General features: G+C 41.4%; 1 protein-coding gene across 1 annotated transcript in view; it reads right to left on the bottom strand.

The window, feature by feature from the left end:
- Positions 1–7,266: 7,266 nt before the first annotated feature.
- Positions 7,267–11,433, bottom strand: part of tm6sf2b (transmembrane 6 superfamily member 2b) — a gene marked incomplete in the record, with an annotated part of 11,509 nt that continues 7,342 nt past the window's right edge. The window contains 3 exon segments of the mRNA XM_053431328.1: positions 7,267–7,742; positions 8,373–8,492; positions 9,895–9,987. Coding sequence (XP_053287303.1) covers positions 7,506–7,742; positions 8,373–8,492; positions 9,895–9,987 — 450 coding nt within the window.

Here is an 11,433-nt window from a genome sequence, read left to right as displayed (position 1 = left end):
TCTGCGTGTGATCCCAGCTCATTAGAGTGACTGTCATTGGTTCGAGAGTCGCACTTTGTTTCAGTTAATGCAGTGAAACCTCATTTACATTCAGGCAGATCACTGTTGCTATTAAGAGGCCGCTGCCAATGACGAAGGCTGTTTGTGTTGCAGGTTGAGCCTGATTGTTCTATTCAAGATTGAATTCTCCTAAACGTCTTTATGGCTCCAACATGAAGAGGGAGGTGACAAAGGACAAAGTATGCTTCAATAATGGTGAAGTAGTTAATATAATAATACCACTGGTGCAATTTGAGGAAGTATTTCCACTAAAGGCCAAGAGGGTTGTTGGTTTGAATGCCCTTCAGCTGGGATTGGCTCCAGTTCTTCCGCGACTCTCAAAGGATAACGGTGTAGATATTGGATAGATGGACTAAATTAGGCCCACGCTTTTAATTTAACAGCTCAGAGTAATATAGAAGTGTACTGCAACATGTGAGTACTTTTACTTATGATACTCTCAGGGTGTGCAGTTAATCCAACTGTGCTCTTTTACTTAAGTTAAACCCCTGTGCCCCAGGACTCCACTGCCTTCCCCTCTGCTGAGCGAAGTCCACCCACGCCACCTCAGCTCATTCTCCAGTAATTCCACAGCTCAGTCAGCACGCCACAAGCCGGTCTGTACACCACAGTCATTAGCCTGTCTGTCCCATCGTCCTCCTCCCCGACCCATTCATCCTACACTTAATCATTCACCACCTTATTTTGAACATCCCTTTGATAAACTTGATATCTAATGAATAAACATACACCTTCAATTATCTATAATCAGTCGAGTATCGGTCCGAAACTCTGCTCATATACTCGCAATCATAATCATAAAACTATTCTGATACAACTGCACCCGATACCAATTTATTTCAACTTGATATTAACCTCTCGTCAGTTGAGCAACGTCAGCTGTTTGGAGATATTTTAGGATAAGCGATGATGACAAAAGTAGAGCAGACTGCAAACTATGCTCTGCTAAAATGTCAAGGGGGGGGGAGGGGGTCGATGTGTGGTACTGAAATCCACTGCATGTGTTAAAAGGTCACATAAAGAGCAATGTGTGGCAGTCCCATGTTCTTTCAGGAAATACAAAGGTGAATGTTAGAATTTCAGTAACAGGATCATGTTGTTGTATATTTCATTTGTTACTGTCGGAACATATAATGAAAATAAAGTATGTTTCCAAAGTCATCAGAATTGTAATGATATGATTTAGTTCAGGTATCGGTACTCAGTATCGGCCCAAATGTAAATACTTGGACTTGTGCTAGGTCTGAAAAAAAGTGGTATCTGTGCATCCCTAATTAAAATAAAGGCAAAACCAGAAAGGACAGCAGATTTAACTGTAGAGCAAATGACCAAATATTCTTTGGATTTACTGGCTTCATCAGATTTAGCATGAAGGCTCCAGAAATGATGAGTTGGTGGAGGAAGTAAAGGGACACAAATTTACTCAAGTAAAAGTACCATATTAACTATTCTACTTGAGTAAACCGAGTGAGTAATCACTTTTAAATATACTTAAAGTTTTAAAAGTAAAAGTACTTGGAGAGTGTAGCCTATTTCCTCATGCAACAATGTGCAGTGCTTTCAGCTGAGGTAACATATGATGGTTGAGTCTGTTCTGAATCCATTTCAGGTGTCTCTTGACCAGTGATGCGGCTGCTGCAGGATGCATGGTCCATTGTAACCTGCCTGCTCTGATTGGATCAGTCAATTCCCCTCTCTTTGTTAATGCTATCGAAAATATATATATATATATACATATATTTTAAACAATCTCTAGATGCAATGCAATGCATTGGAAAAATGTAGTGCAGTAGAAAGTACTTGTTAGGTAAAGTACAGATACAGGAAAAATGTACTTAAGCACAGTGAAAGTACTTTGTTACATCCCTACACTGGTTCAGTTCCTCGTTTGTAATATACCTCTGCAGCTACATGTAAACAATATGTCAGGAAATGGTCAACAAGCTCACATGAAAGCAAATATTTTTGTTTTTGTCATCCATTAAACGATTTCTGAAGCTGTGAATGGCGTTGAAACCAGCTGGAAGTAGAGACGTCTGATCAGGAGTTCCTGCAGCCCTACAAGCTTTCTGCTTTTCATCCACTCACCACTTTGTTTAAGAACAGCTTCAAAGACATGTCAGACACTGAAGTCTCTCTTATGGGAAAGTTGCGTAGGCTCAACGAGAGCTTTCCACGAGAATGACTGTTAAATAGGAGAGGCTCTCCAGATCATAGCAGGTAACGATGAACAGAGACAGGACGCTCGGCGGGAAGCAGCTGCACTTTCTGTTTGAAAAGAATGTAGTTGAGCCGATGTAGCAACACCTTTGCATTCTGCGCTGTTGATCACAGAGCAAGAAAGTGGACCTGTCAACTGCTGTGAAGGTGACAGAGTGACTGCGGACATGTTCCCAGGTGGAGCAACACACCCACCAGAATGAAATGTCAGTTTTGTGTATCAAACTTTACTTTTAGTTATGGTTACAGCGAAATCACCACAATATTCTCTGGCCTGATTTAGAAAAGGCCTCCGAAGTAGAGTTGCTCCAGTGTAGTGCCGCCACAGCAGAGCAGAGAGATTATCCTTCTACAAATCTATTACAAGTTAAGAAATGAACTGCAGGGAACTTTTCTCCAACAGTGTTATTGCACTAAGGGATTTTTAAGATTACCTGTTATCTAGGAGGGAGCTGATTTAATGAAATCCATGAAGAATGACGTGGGAACAACCATGCTGAAATAGTCTCAGCAAAGATTCAGCAAACTGGATTCTATGTTTTCGAAAGACCAGTATGTGACCATGAAATTAACAAAGTAGCCTATGGATAAAGACACAATTATTATTGCTTGTGCATCGGAGCATAAAAAGTGTCCTGTATTATAGTTGCATTAGAGTTTCCCTGGAGATGCATAGATGTGCAGAGTTTCAAAATATGAATAAATGCAGTAATTCAGTGTTAAACAGTTAAGAAAAGGTAAATTATGTGTGTTTGTGTTGCCGACCATGAGATTGTCATGCAGGAGTCATGCAGCCTGACACTGCCTGTCCACCATGTCCAGATAACCTGATCAAGAGGCTGTGTGTCATATGCCTGTACTTATACTTTAATTAAGTCTGCGTTTTCTTTGATTTATTAAAACATTTCTTAAAAATACGTTTTCTCATAAAACTTTAATCCTACATCAAACCCTAGTGGGAAATGTTTGGTTGTCTTTTTCACAGACACAGCTCCACAGCTCCACAGCTCTCTGGGGGCCGCCTGAACTGCCGAGCAGAGAGATCTGCACCAGGGATCTCCTGTGACTCCCATCATGGGATTACAGAGCTGTGTGCAGCAGCAGCATTTGATGTAAAGCCTCTGTCAAACTCACAGAATGCACATCTAGTGCAAGCTGGGGCAACGTCACACTTCAGCCTGAAAAAGCTGCTGAGGGAGGTGAATCAAATGAGTCTGCCTCTGTGTGTGTGTGTGTGTGTGTGTGTGTGTGTGTGTGTGTTTGTGTGTGTGTGTGTGTGTGTGTGGCTCAGCAAAGCACAAGGGATAATTACTTATGAGTGGGTTACTTTTATTGATGGAGTGGGGATGGAGAGAAGGGGTCACACAGCTGTTTGAAAAAAGCTTTAACTAACCTCATAAATACCTCCCTTCATCTCTTTGTCAAGAAAGCCCTGTTTGTTCGTTTGATTGGCCGAACTGCATTGAATAACATCTGGATTCAGTATTTGTCAATTACGTTGCATGGTTTTATATTTGATACCAACAATGGTCTTCACAGTGTTGACATTTAATTCAAATTAAAACCCTGTTATGAGTCACTGTCACAATAGTCAGAGATGGGACTCAACAACATGACTCAAATGTTAGGCTGAAGCTAAATAAAGATAGAATGGCCCAATAATGGGGGGGGTTCATCAAGATCCATGAACGATTCCCTGGGAAATCTGTGAAAATGTCAAATGACGCCCAGTGTTGCAATATTAAACAAGTGTTCCTGGATTCAGCCCCCTGATCTGGAACCATACCAAAAATGTTAAGGGTTCTTTCTTGGCCCATGTCCCATCCTCCCAACAAGTTCTGTCAATCCGTTCAGTTGTTTTTGTGTAATCTTGCTTACTAACAAGCAAACAAACATAACCTCCTTGGCAGAGGTAAAAACAAGGAGAAAGGTCAAAAACACAATCAGATTCAAAATATCAGAGCACTAGAAAAGTAATGCACATAGCACAAAAAGGATGGGGAGCGGGGGGACCAGGTGAGTGGGGTGGAGGAGCCGATCAGGTATAAAAAGGCAGGTGGGAGCTGGAGGATCTGAAATGACCGAGGAATTCAAATGTGCACTAACACTAACCTGGACTAAATGGAAGAAAAGTTAATTGAGCAGCAACTGAAAACCGTGCCAGGCGCCTCAAGTGTTTGTTGAGTCGAACAAAAACAGAAGCTGCTGATTTGACGTCTTTGTAAAAGCCAATGATGGGAGCCGCGACACCAGGCCTCCCACACAGAGAGTACACACAGCAGCATCCCTCAGCAGGAGAGAATTCACAGAGGATGAATGGGTGTTAGAGGAGGGGAGGAAATGCTTGTGATTTGAAAACACGGGATCACACGGAACACAGCCGAGCAGAAGCAGGTCTTGTTTTCCTACTTGGACCAAGAAAGACAAGCTGTCTCTTTAAGATGGAGATAGGCTGACAGCAGACAGCAGCTGTGTGTGTTGACCAGAGCCACGTTACCTTCTGCAGCACATGTTGGCACATCCTCACCACTCAGCTCTGGGGGTTGATCTGTGGTGGCTCTGGTTTGTGTCGTGAGAATTTTGTGGATTTGGATTTATCAACACCACACTCACACACACACAGACACACACCTAGCCCTAACCTAAAAGGAGATTTATTATTCTCAAATTCAGGTTCATCATTTTATGTGTGTTTTTGCTTGAAAGGACTCACAGGCTCTGATTTCAGAAAACATCCCTTTCATCATATACTGCAGCTCCTCTTTTCAGTCTCTGTCTGAAACGTTGGTTTTAGCTCCTGCCTCTTTAAGGACCCTTACCTCCCAATTAAGTCTGGTCTGATTGGCCATCTGGCCCCCTCTGTTGTGATTGGTTAACCGCTTCCAGGGTGTATAGGAAATATATGCATCCGCTCTCACTTTACCAGGTTTTGTTAAGGTGCGTTTTGGGGGTGTGGGGCATTGTTACTGTGTTACTGTGACATAATTGTGACATTGTGACAACATGATACCACGGGAAGTATCGGCTGAAGCTTCAGCATCAGGGTTTTCTTTTGGAGAGGAGGAGCTTCCTTTACTTTCGACCTCAACGTTTCAGAACTTTTACACAAACCAAAAAAACTCTATAACGAGTAAAGAGAAACCTGGAAAAAGCTTCATATGTCTCCTTTACACTTTCACAATGTTTTTTCTACATGTGAGTGGGCTGACGTGGACATTCCCAAATACTGCACTTACTAAGCTGATTAAATCAATTAAATTATATCACGTTACTCTATTTTTATATTGTTGGCATATGGTAGAGTTCTTTTTTTTTAATGAATCAACATGCTGGCGTGTTTCCTGTAGAATTCATTATTTTATAGAAAACATATTGAACAACTGTAATGCAGCAGTAGCTTTGGCCGGACTTGGTGTTGCAAAACTTTTTACAGGTTTCGTCTCTTCTCTGAAAACAAACTGAAACAGAGGCCTTGTTACGCCGCTCACTGGGTCGTTTGAAGCAGTTCACAGCATGAAGATTCACGTCGGCTTTCTCAAATTTAGTCACGCTCTACCTGCGTTCAAGAACATCGGCAAAGAAAACTGCTGTGCAATTTCTTCTGGGGTTGAGTGCGCAGAAGATGCTTTGCAACATTTTCATCAACCTCCTTTCATCAGCCGGCTGCTGCCTGGCAAAGTGCAAACTCAATCATGTGCATCTGTTTTCATATGGCATCTCGAGAAAGAGAAAAGAGCCACAGTGATGTGTGAGCAAGTTTGAACTTGAAAACTTGGCATCTGTTCACAGAATCTCAGAGTATAAATCATGATTAAAATGCCTCATATGTCAGGTTTTTAAGTATTTATTATGAAACAACTGTATTACTTGCAAAGATTAAGAAAAGCGAGGCATCTGATTTGCATGTAGAGCAGAGTGGTTGTCGTGTAATACTCAGACAGAACATTGAGCACTAATCTTCAGTTTACTGACTGGAAACATAATTGCTTTTATATTAGTATGTCCTTATTATTTGTCCCCTGCTCTGTGTGCACTCTACTACTGTAGATATTTTTAGTGGTCTCCTGCTGTCCTAATGATTTTTCTCTCATGATGCATCTGCCCACTTCTGTGTGTCCTTTCCAACCCAATATAGAACCTTGGCATCATGTTGTTTTAGCAATCAACAGGCTGTTTCCTTGAGGCACACATTGATGGAAAGGTTTAAAAATGTAATATGTATTTATATGAATTCCACTCCATTTTTTTAATGGATTGGCTGAAAGGACTAGTAAACAAGTTTAGTATAAAACCAGAATCTGCCGCTCGATGACAGTATTATTTTGCAAAGTAGTTCTTTGAGCTATCATGTTCACCATCTCACTTTCATTCATTAATCACTGACTAGGAAGTGCACCTGAGGCCATTGTGAGCGTAATTAGCTTTGAGGGTATTTGGCCATAAACCAAAGTTTATGTTATAAACATCACCGTTGCTGATTCACCAAAGTCATCATCTGGGAACCATGAATATTATCAATTTTTTACCGAATTATCCATCCCTGAGTTACCATCATCTCCGTCCTAGAACCCTGCTGGGGGCATGAAATAATGGATGAAGAATCAGAACTGGAAAGTAAAGCTAATGCGGAAGTGCCTAAAATCTGCATTCTCTCAAATAACCAGCAGAGGGCAACACGCAACACCACTGGTTGCAAAAATAAGTTATTTATGAGTAAACTACCATCCTTCTCACTTGATTTAAAAATCAGCAGACATTTTTTAATGTCTAAATCGCTAGTGTTCACTTTGTAAATAATAGTCCCATTTATAGTAAAATGGATGATAATGCTGGGTATACATTAGCACATGGATACAGTATAATTGACAGCCAGCACTGTCCAATGGGTCCAGGTGGCAGGTGTGGGTGAATCAGACAGGCTCCTCCCCCCGCTAATCCGAACATGGTGACTTCTGGTTTCAAACAGACCAAAATGCCGAACTTGAGGCTTCAAAACAGCAGCTCACAAAACCATGGGTGACTTCACTGATCAGTCTGCTGTTTCATTGTTTAAACAAGGTATCAGGAACACAAGGAATGAAAGCAAACAATTAAATAACCTTGAGTGTTGAGCAAAATAATCTTGTATTTTGGCATTTGGAAACATGGCATTTAAAATACAACAGCTCTTCACGAATCATCAGATGAGTGATTATACTCCAAAGGTCAATGGAGCCTAAGAATGATTATTTGTCTTTGTACTTGGTGTCTTTCTCCTCACTGTTTGGCAAACCTGTTTGCCCGGGAAAGGGGCTGATCTTGAGGAAGAAATAGGGATTATTCTGAACACGCAGGGCAACAAGGATGGGAGTGACCATGTAGAGCAGGTTAGCTGCCAGCACACACCAGAAAACATCGTGAGGGATATGAAATGGAGCTGTGGTACGAGGATGGATGGATCCTCCAATGTGGGCCCACTGGCACTAGAAGGAAACACACAGCAAAAGGATAAAGTGTATTGTCATTCATGTAAACTGCATAATGTTCCCATAACCACTGATACATCGGCTGCTGTCAGTTTTATTCTATATTAAAATTGATTTCAGGTCATTTCATGCCTTAATGGTTTGTACAAACTTCCCAGAAGACTAACTTTGAAGGTATTCATTTTCATGAGTATCTTGTTTAAAATATAGAGAACAGGATATTTAAAGGAAGTGATAAACAAATGATGTACAGACTTAAAAAACTGGTAACTTATCAAATAGAGAGCACAGAGTCTGGAATCATTTATAAACACTAAAGCAAGACTTTAATCAAACATAATGTTTCTGCGAGATATGGAGAGATCGCCACCAGCTTGTTTATTAACAGAAAATATGCTTTAGGGGATACATGTGATCCAGGTAATAATCAAAAAAACTGAGAGCTCATGACCGGGAGTTTAACTGCAGTCACTTGTTACTCCTCCTTGTCTTGAAGCTGGTGATGAGAGTCAGTTATTATCCCGATGATTTTATGCAACGCAACACACTGTCAGTGCAATACACTTTCAGGTTACAGCCCCCTATAATCCAGCTAGGTATCCACCTCCAGATTCACTTGGTTTTTACCTGAACCATGGCTCCAGCGCAGAACACCGTCCAGTCTGACATCCACGTGCAGCCGGGCTTCAGGAGACCGTAAACAAATGAACCAAACAGAGGGAGTCCATAGAAGAAATAGTGCAGCATCTGTTGAAAAAGAAAATTGGGACTGTTTTTTTTCCGCCCACATTTTGACTTGAATCAGTATTTTGCAACAGGCATTATTCTTGTTGACCCAGATATTATGATTCATATTCCAGTGAAAAGTGCAGCAAGGCTTTCCTCTCCATTGCTGTCATGTTGTTGTTGGACCCTGACCAGCGTTCCATCTGACAATTGCATCCTCGCTCTCCTTTGGCCAACACAGCCCTGTCGTTCTACAGCCTGTTCTACTAACAGAGCGTCATTTATCATACAAATCAAACCCTTTTGAATTTGATTCCGCAATGTAACCAGTAACTGCAGCCATTAGATAAATAAAGCAGAATGACAAAGTGCATTACTCTCCTATGAAATGGAGACTAAGTAAAATTAGTCATTACAAAAAGGAAATATTCAAAAAATTCACAGTTTTCAAATTGTTCTAAAGTGCAGTACAGGAGTATTTCTCTGCTCTCCAACTCCAACACAAATGTTCAGCCTCAGCACAAATTATAACTTCCACACCAGAGTCCTACAGAGAGCGTCGTGACCTTCAACTTAAAATATTTGGTGCATGGAAAGCAAGTTTCCCACTTTGTAAAACCCTAAAATTATACCACTGAGCAGTTTCTTTTCATTCGCAGTCTGAGGTCCAGATTAATTCTAATGAGTTCAGCTCGGGGCCTGAAAGCCAATCGTAAATGCCCTTCAGTCTTCTGTTTAAAATGCCTTTTTAGTGCTGCCACGGAAATCTGTCACGTACCGTCCATCATCATCAATGAAGAAAGAGGTCATTAATTGCAGAAACAGTGTAGCGGTGTGCAAAATACCAACACACACACACTGATTCACAAAGGCAACCAAGACATACTTCCACATGCAGCCCACACAGCCTCCTCCTGCCTCCCACCCAGTGAGATGCTGATGGGGGGCTTTGGGCGAAGGATTAGCTTATCAAGTTCTCAGCATGCGGTTCGTCTCTCTGATCAATGGCTCGCAATTGTGCCTCGACTGCCGCCTGACAAGGTCTTTGGATAACCTATTGACGAAGCTGTGTACACCGACAAAAACGCAACAAAACCCACAGCCGTGCGGGGTCAGAGGCAGAAAATAAAGCAGGCACAGCACCAACCACAATAATTATCTGTTATCTATCTTAAGCAAATGTAGAGAGACACAAAGATGTGCTGGCCTCTCAACCCATGCTGTAATGATGAAAGATGACTGTAATCATCTGCGAGCGCAGCGATAAGGGCAAAGCTTCCTGCCCGCTCTCAGTGATCTCCATGCAGAGGTCCATTATGTGGCTGCTTATTTGAAGCAGGTTGGAGAGCAGCTGTCAGCTGCTGCCCGTGGAGACAGAGAGGCTGAGTGTGGAGACAAAGAGAGAAAGAGATAAAGCTCCCACCATGACTCTGGGGAAGCCCACGGGATCTTTCAGGTAGGGTTCGTAGTGCTTCAGGTATACAGAACAGGCCTCGAGGGGGGAGTCCAGGGCCACCTACAGGGGTGGACACAATAACAGAAACACTTCAGGATATAGTAAAGTTCAATATAACAACTACCCTGCCAATGATGTAATGTGATGATCATAGAACTCAACATTTACCTGAAAGTAAAAGGTGAAGGAAAGAAAGAATTATAATCACCAATCAGAATAAAAAACTTCATGTAGCTTAAGAGATTACTTTCTCAAAATTGGACAGGAAGATTGATACAACTCTTTAATTTGTCCAGTAAATATGAAGCTAAAACCAGCATGCAGCCACTTTTGTGCTAAACTAACCAGCAGCTGGAGGGAGCTTCATTCACCACACAGACATTCAACTCAATTAATTGTTATTTGTATTGTGCCAAATCACAACATAACATATTGGAGAGAAATGCAGAAGAGAGGAGAGAGGAGAAGACCAGAAAAAGTATTGTAACTGTCATATGAAAATACGAATAGTCATATTCATAGATGTAATGATGTTGTTAATGAGAGCTGCACCTGAGATGTGGGCGGTTTCCATTTGTTACATTGTTTTACTTGATCTGATTAGCTTCGGTCTCCCATTGTAATTTACTACGTTTATCTTCACATGCAATGTATTTGTTTGTAGAGTTCAGCTCCTGTATTCACTAACTTTTTTTAATAAAAAAATTATATTTATTTTTTGATCCTGTGAGCAACTTCTTTTTTTTCTTCTTCTAGTGTTAATGCCGGCTCAAAACTCCTCAATTAATTTGAAAGTCCAAACTCATCCCAAAATGCTTCAAACTGCATCTGTATGATCCGGAGGGAGACCTCCTCTTTTAGTCAAATAAAATTTTGGTCTGTTTGGTTCGGGCTAAACTTAAAAGTCCTAAACTCCGGACGAAACAAGGAAGGCGTAAAAGTTCCTTTTGAAACACGATGATTTTCTTAATAGAATTGGTAATTAGAGATCCTGAATGTGCTGAGAGTTTGAGGAACAGATCGATGACACTTTTTAACTTGTCCAATTAATATGAAGGTACAGTCAGCAGCCAGTTTTGTGTTCACCAGCTACTGGAAGGAGCTTTGTTTACAGATGTGAGAGGTATCAATCTTCTCATCCAACTCTTTCAAGAACCAAATGATTGAACGATTATGAGCAGCATCGCAGGGTGCATGACTTTTACAACAACCATTACAGCCCCACCCTAAACTTTGTGCATGTCATGACTGTGAGGCTCACTCACCAAACCTCTGAGCACAGTGAAGGCCATGGCAGCCAACAGAAGCAGAACCAGGATCAGGTCCAAGGGACGCCAAATCAGTGCATGCTCTGAGCGTGCTGCGCCTGTGGGGAGATGTCAAGACAATGTACAGAATAGTACTGCTTCGTCACAGGCATGCGTTCATACTCTTTAATGAGACCTGTTTCTGTGACAGAGTGTGCAACTGAGTCTTTGTCTCTGTTTATATTATAATTGAACCTGG

Source organism: Pleuronectes platessa, chromosome 9, assembly GCF_947347685.1.
Source record: "Pleuronectes platessa chromosome 9, fPlePla1.1, whole genome shotgun sequence".
Classification (NCBI taxonomy): Eukaryota; Metazoa; Chordata; class Actinopteri; order Pleuronectiformes; family Pleuronectidae; genus Pleuronectes; species Pleuronectes platessa.
The sequence above is the reverse complement of the archived record's forward strand: the minus strand, read 5'-3'. Positions and strand labels throughout refer to the sequence as shown.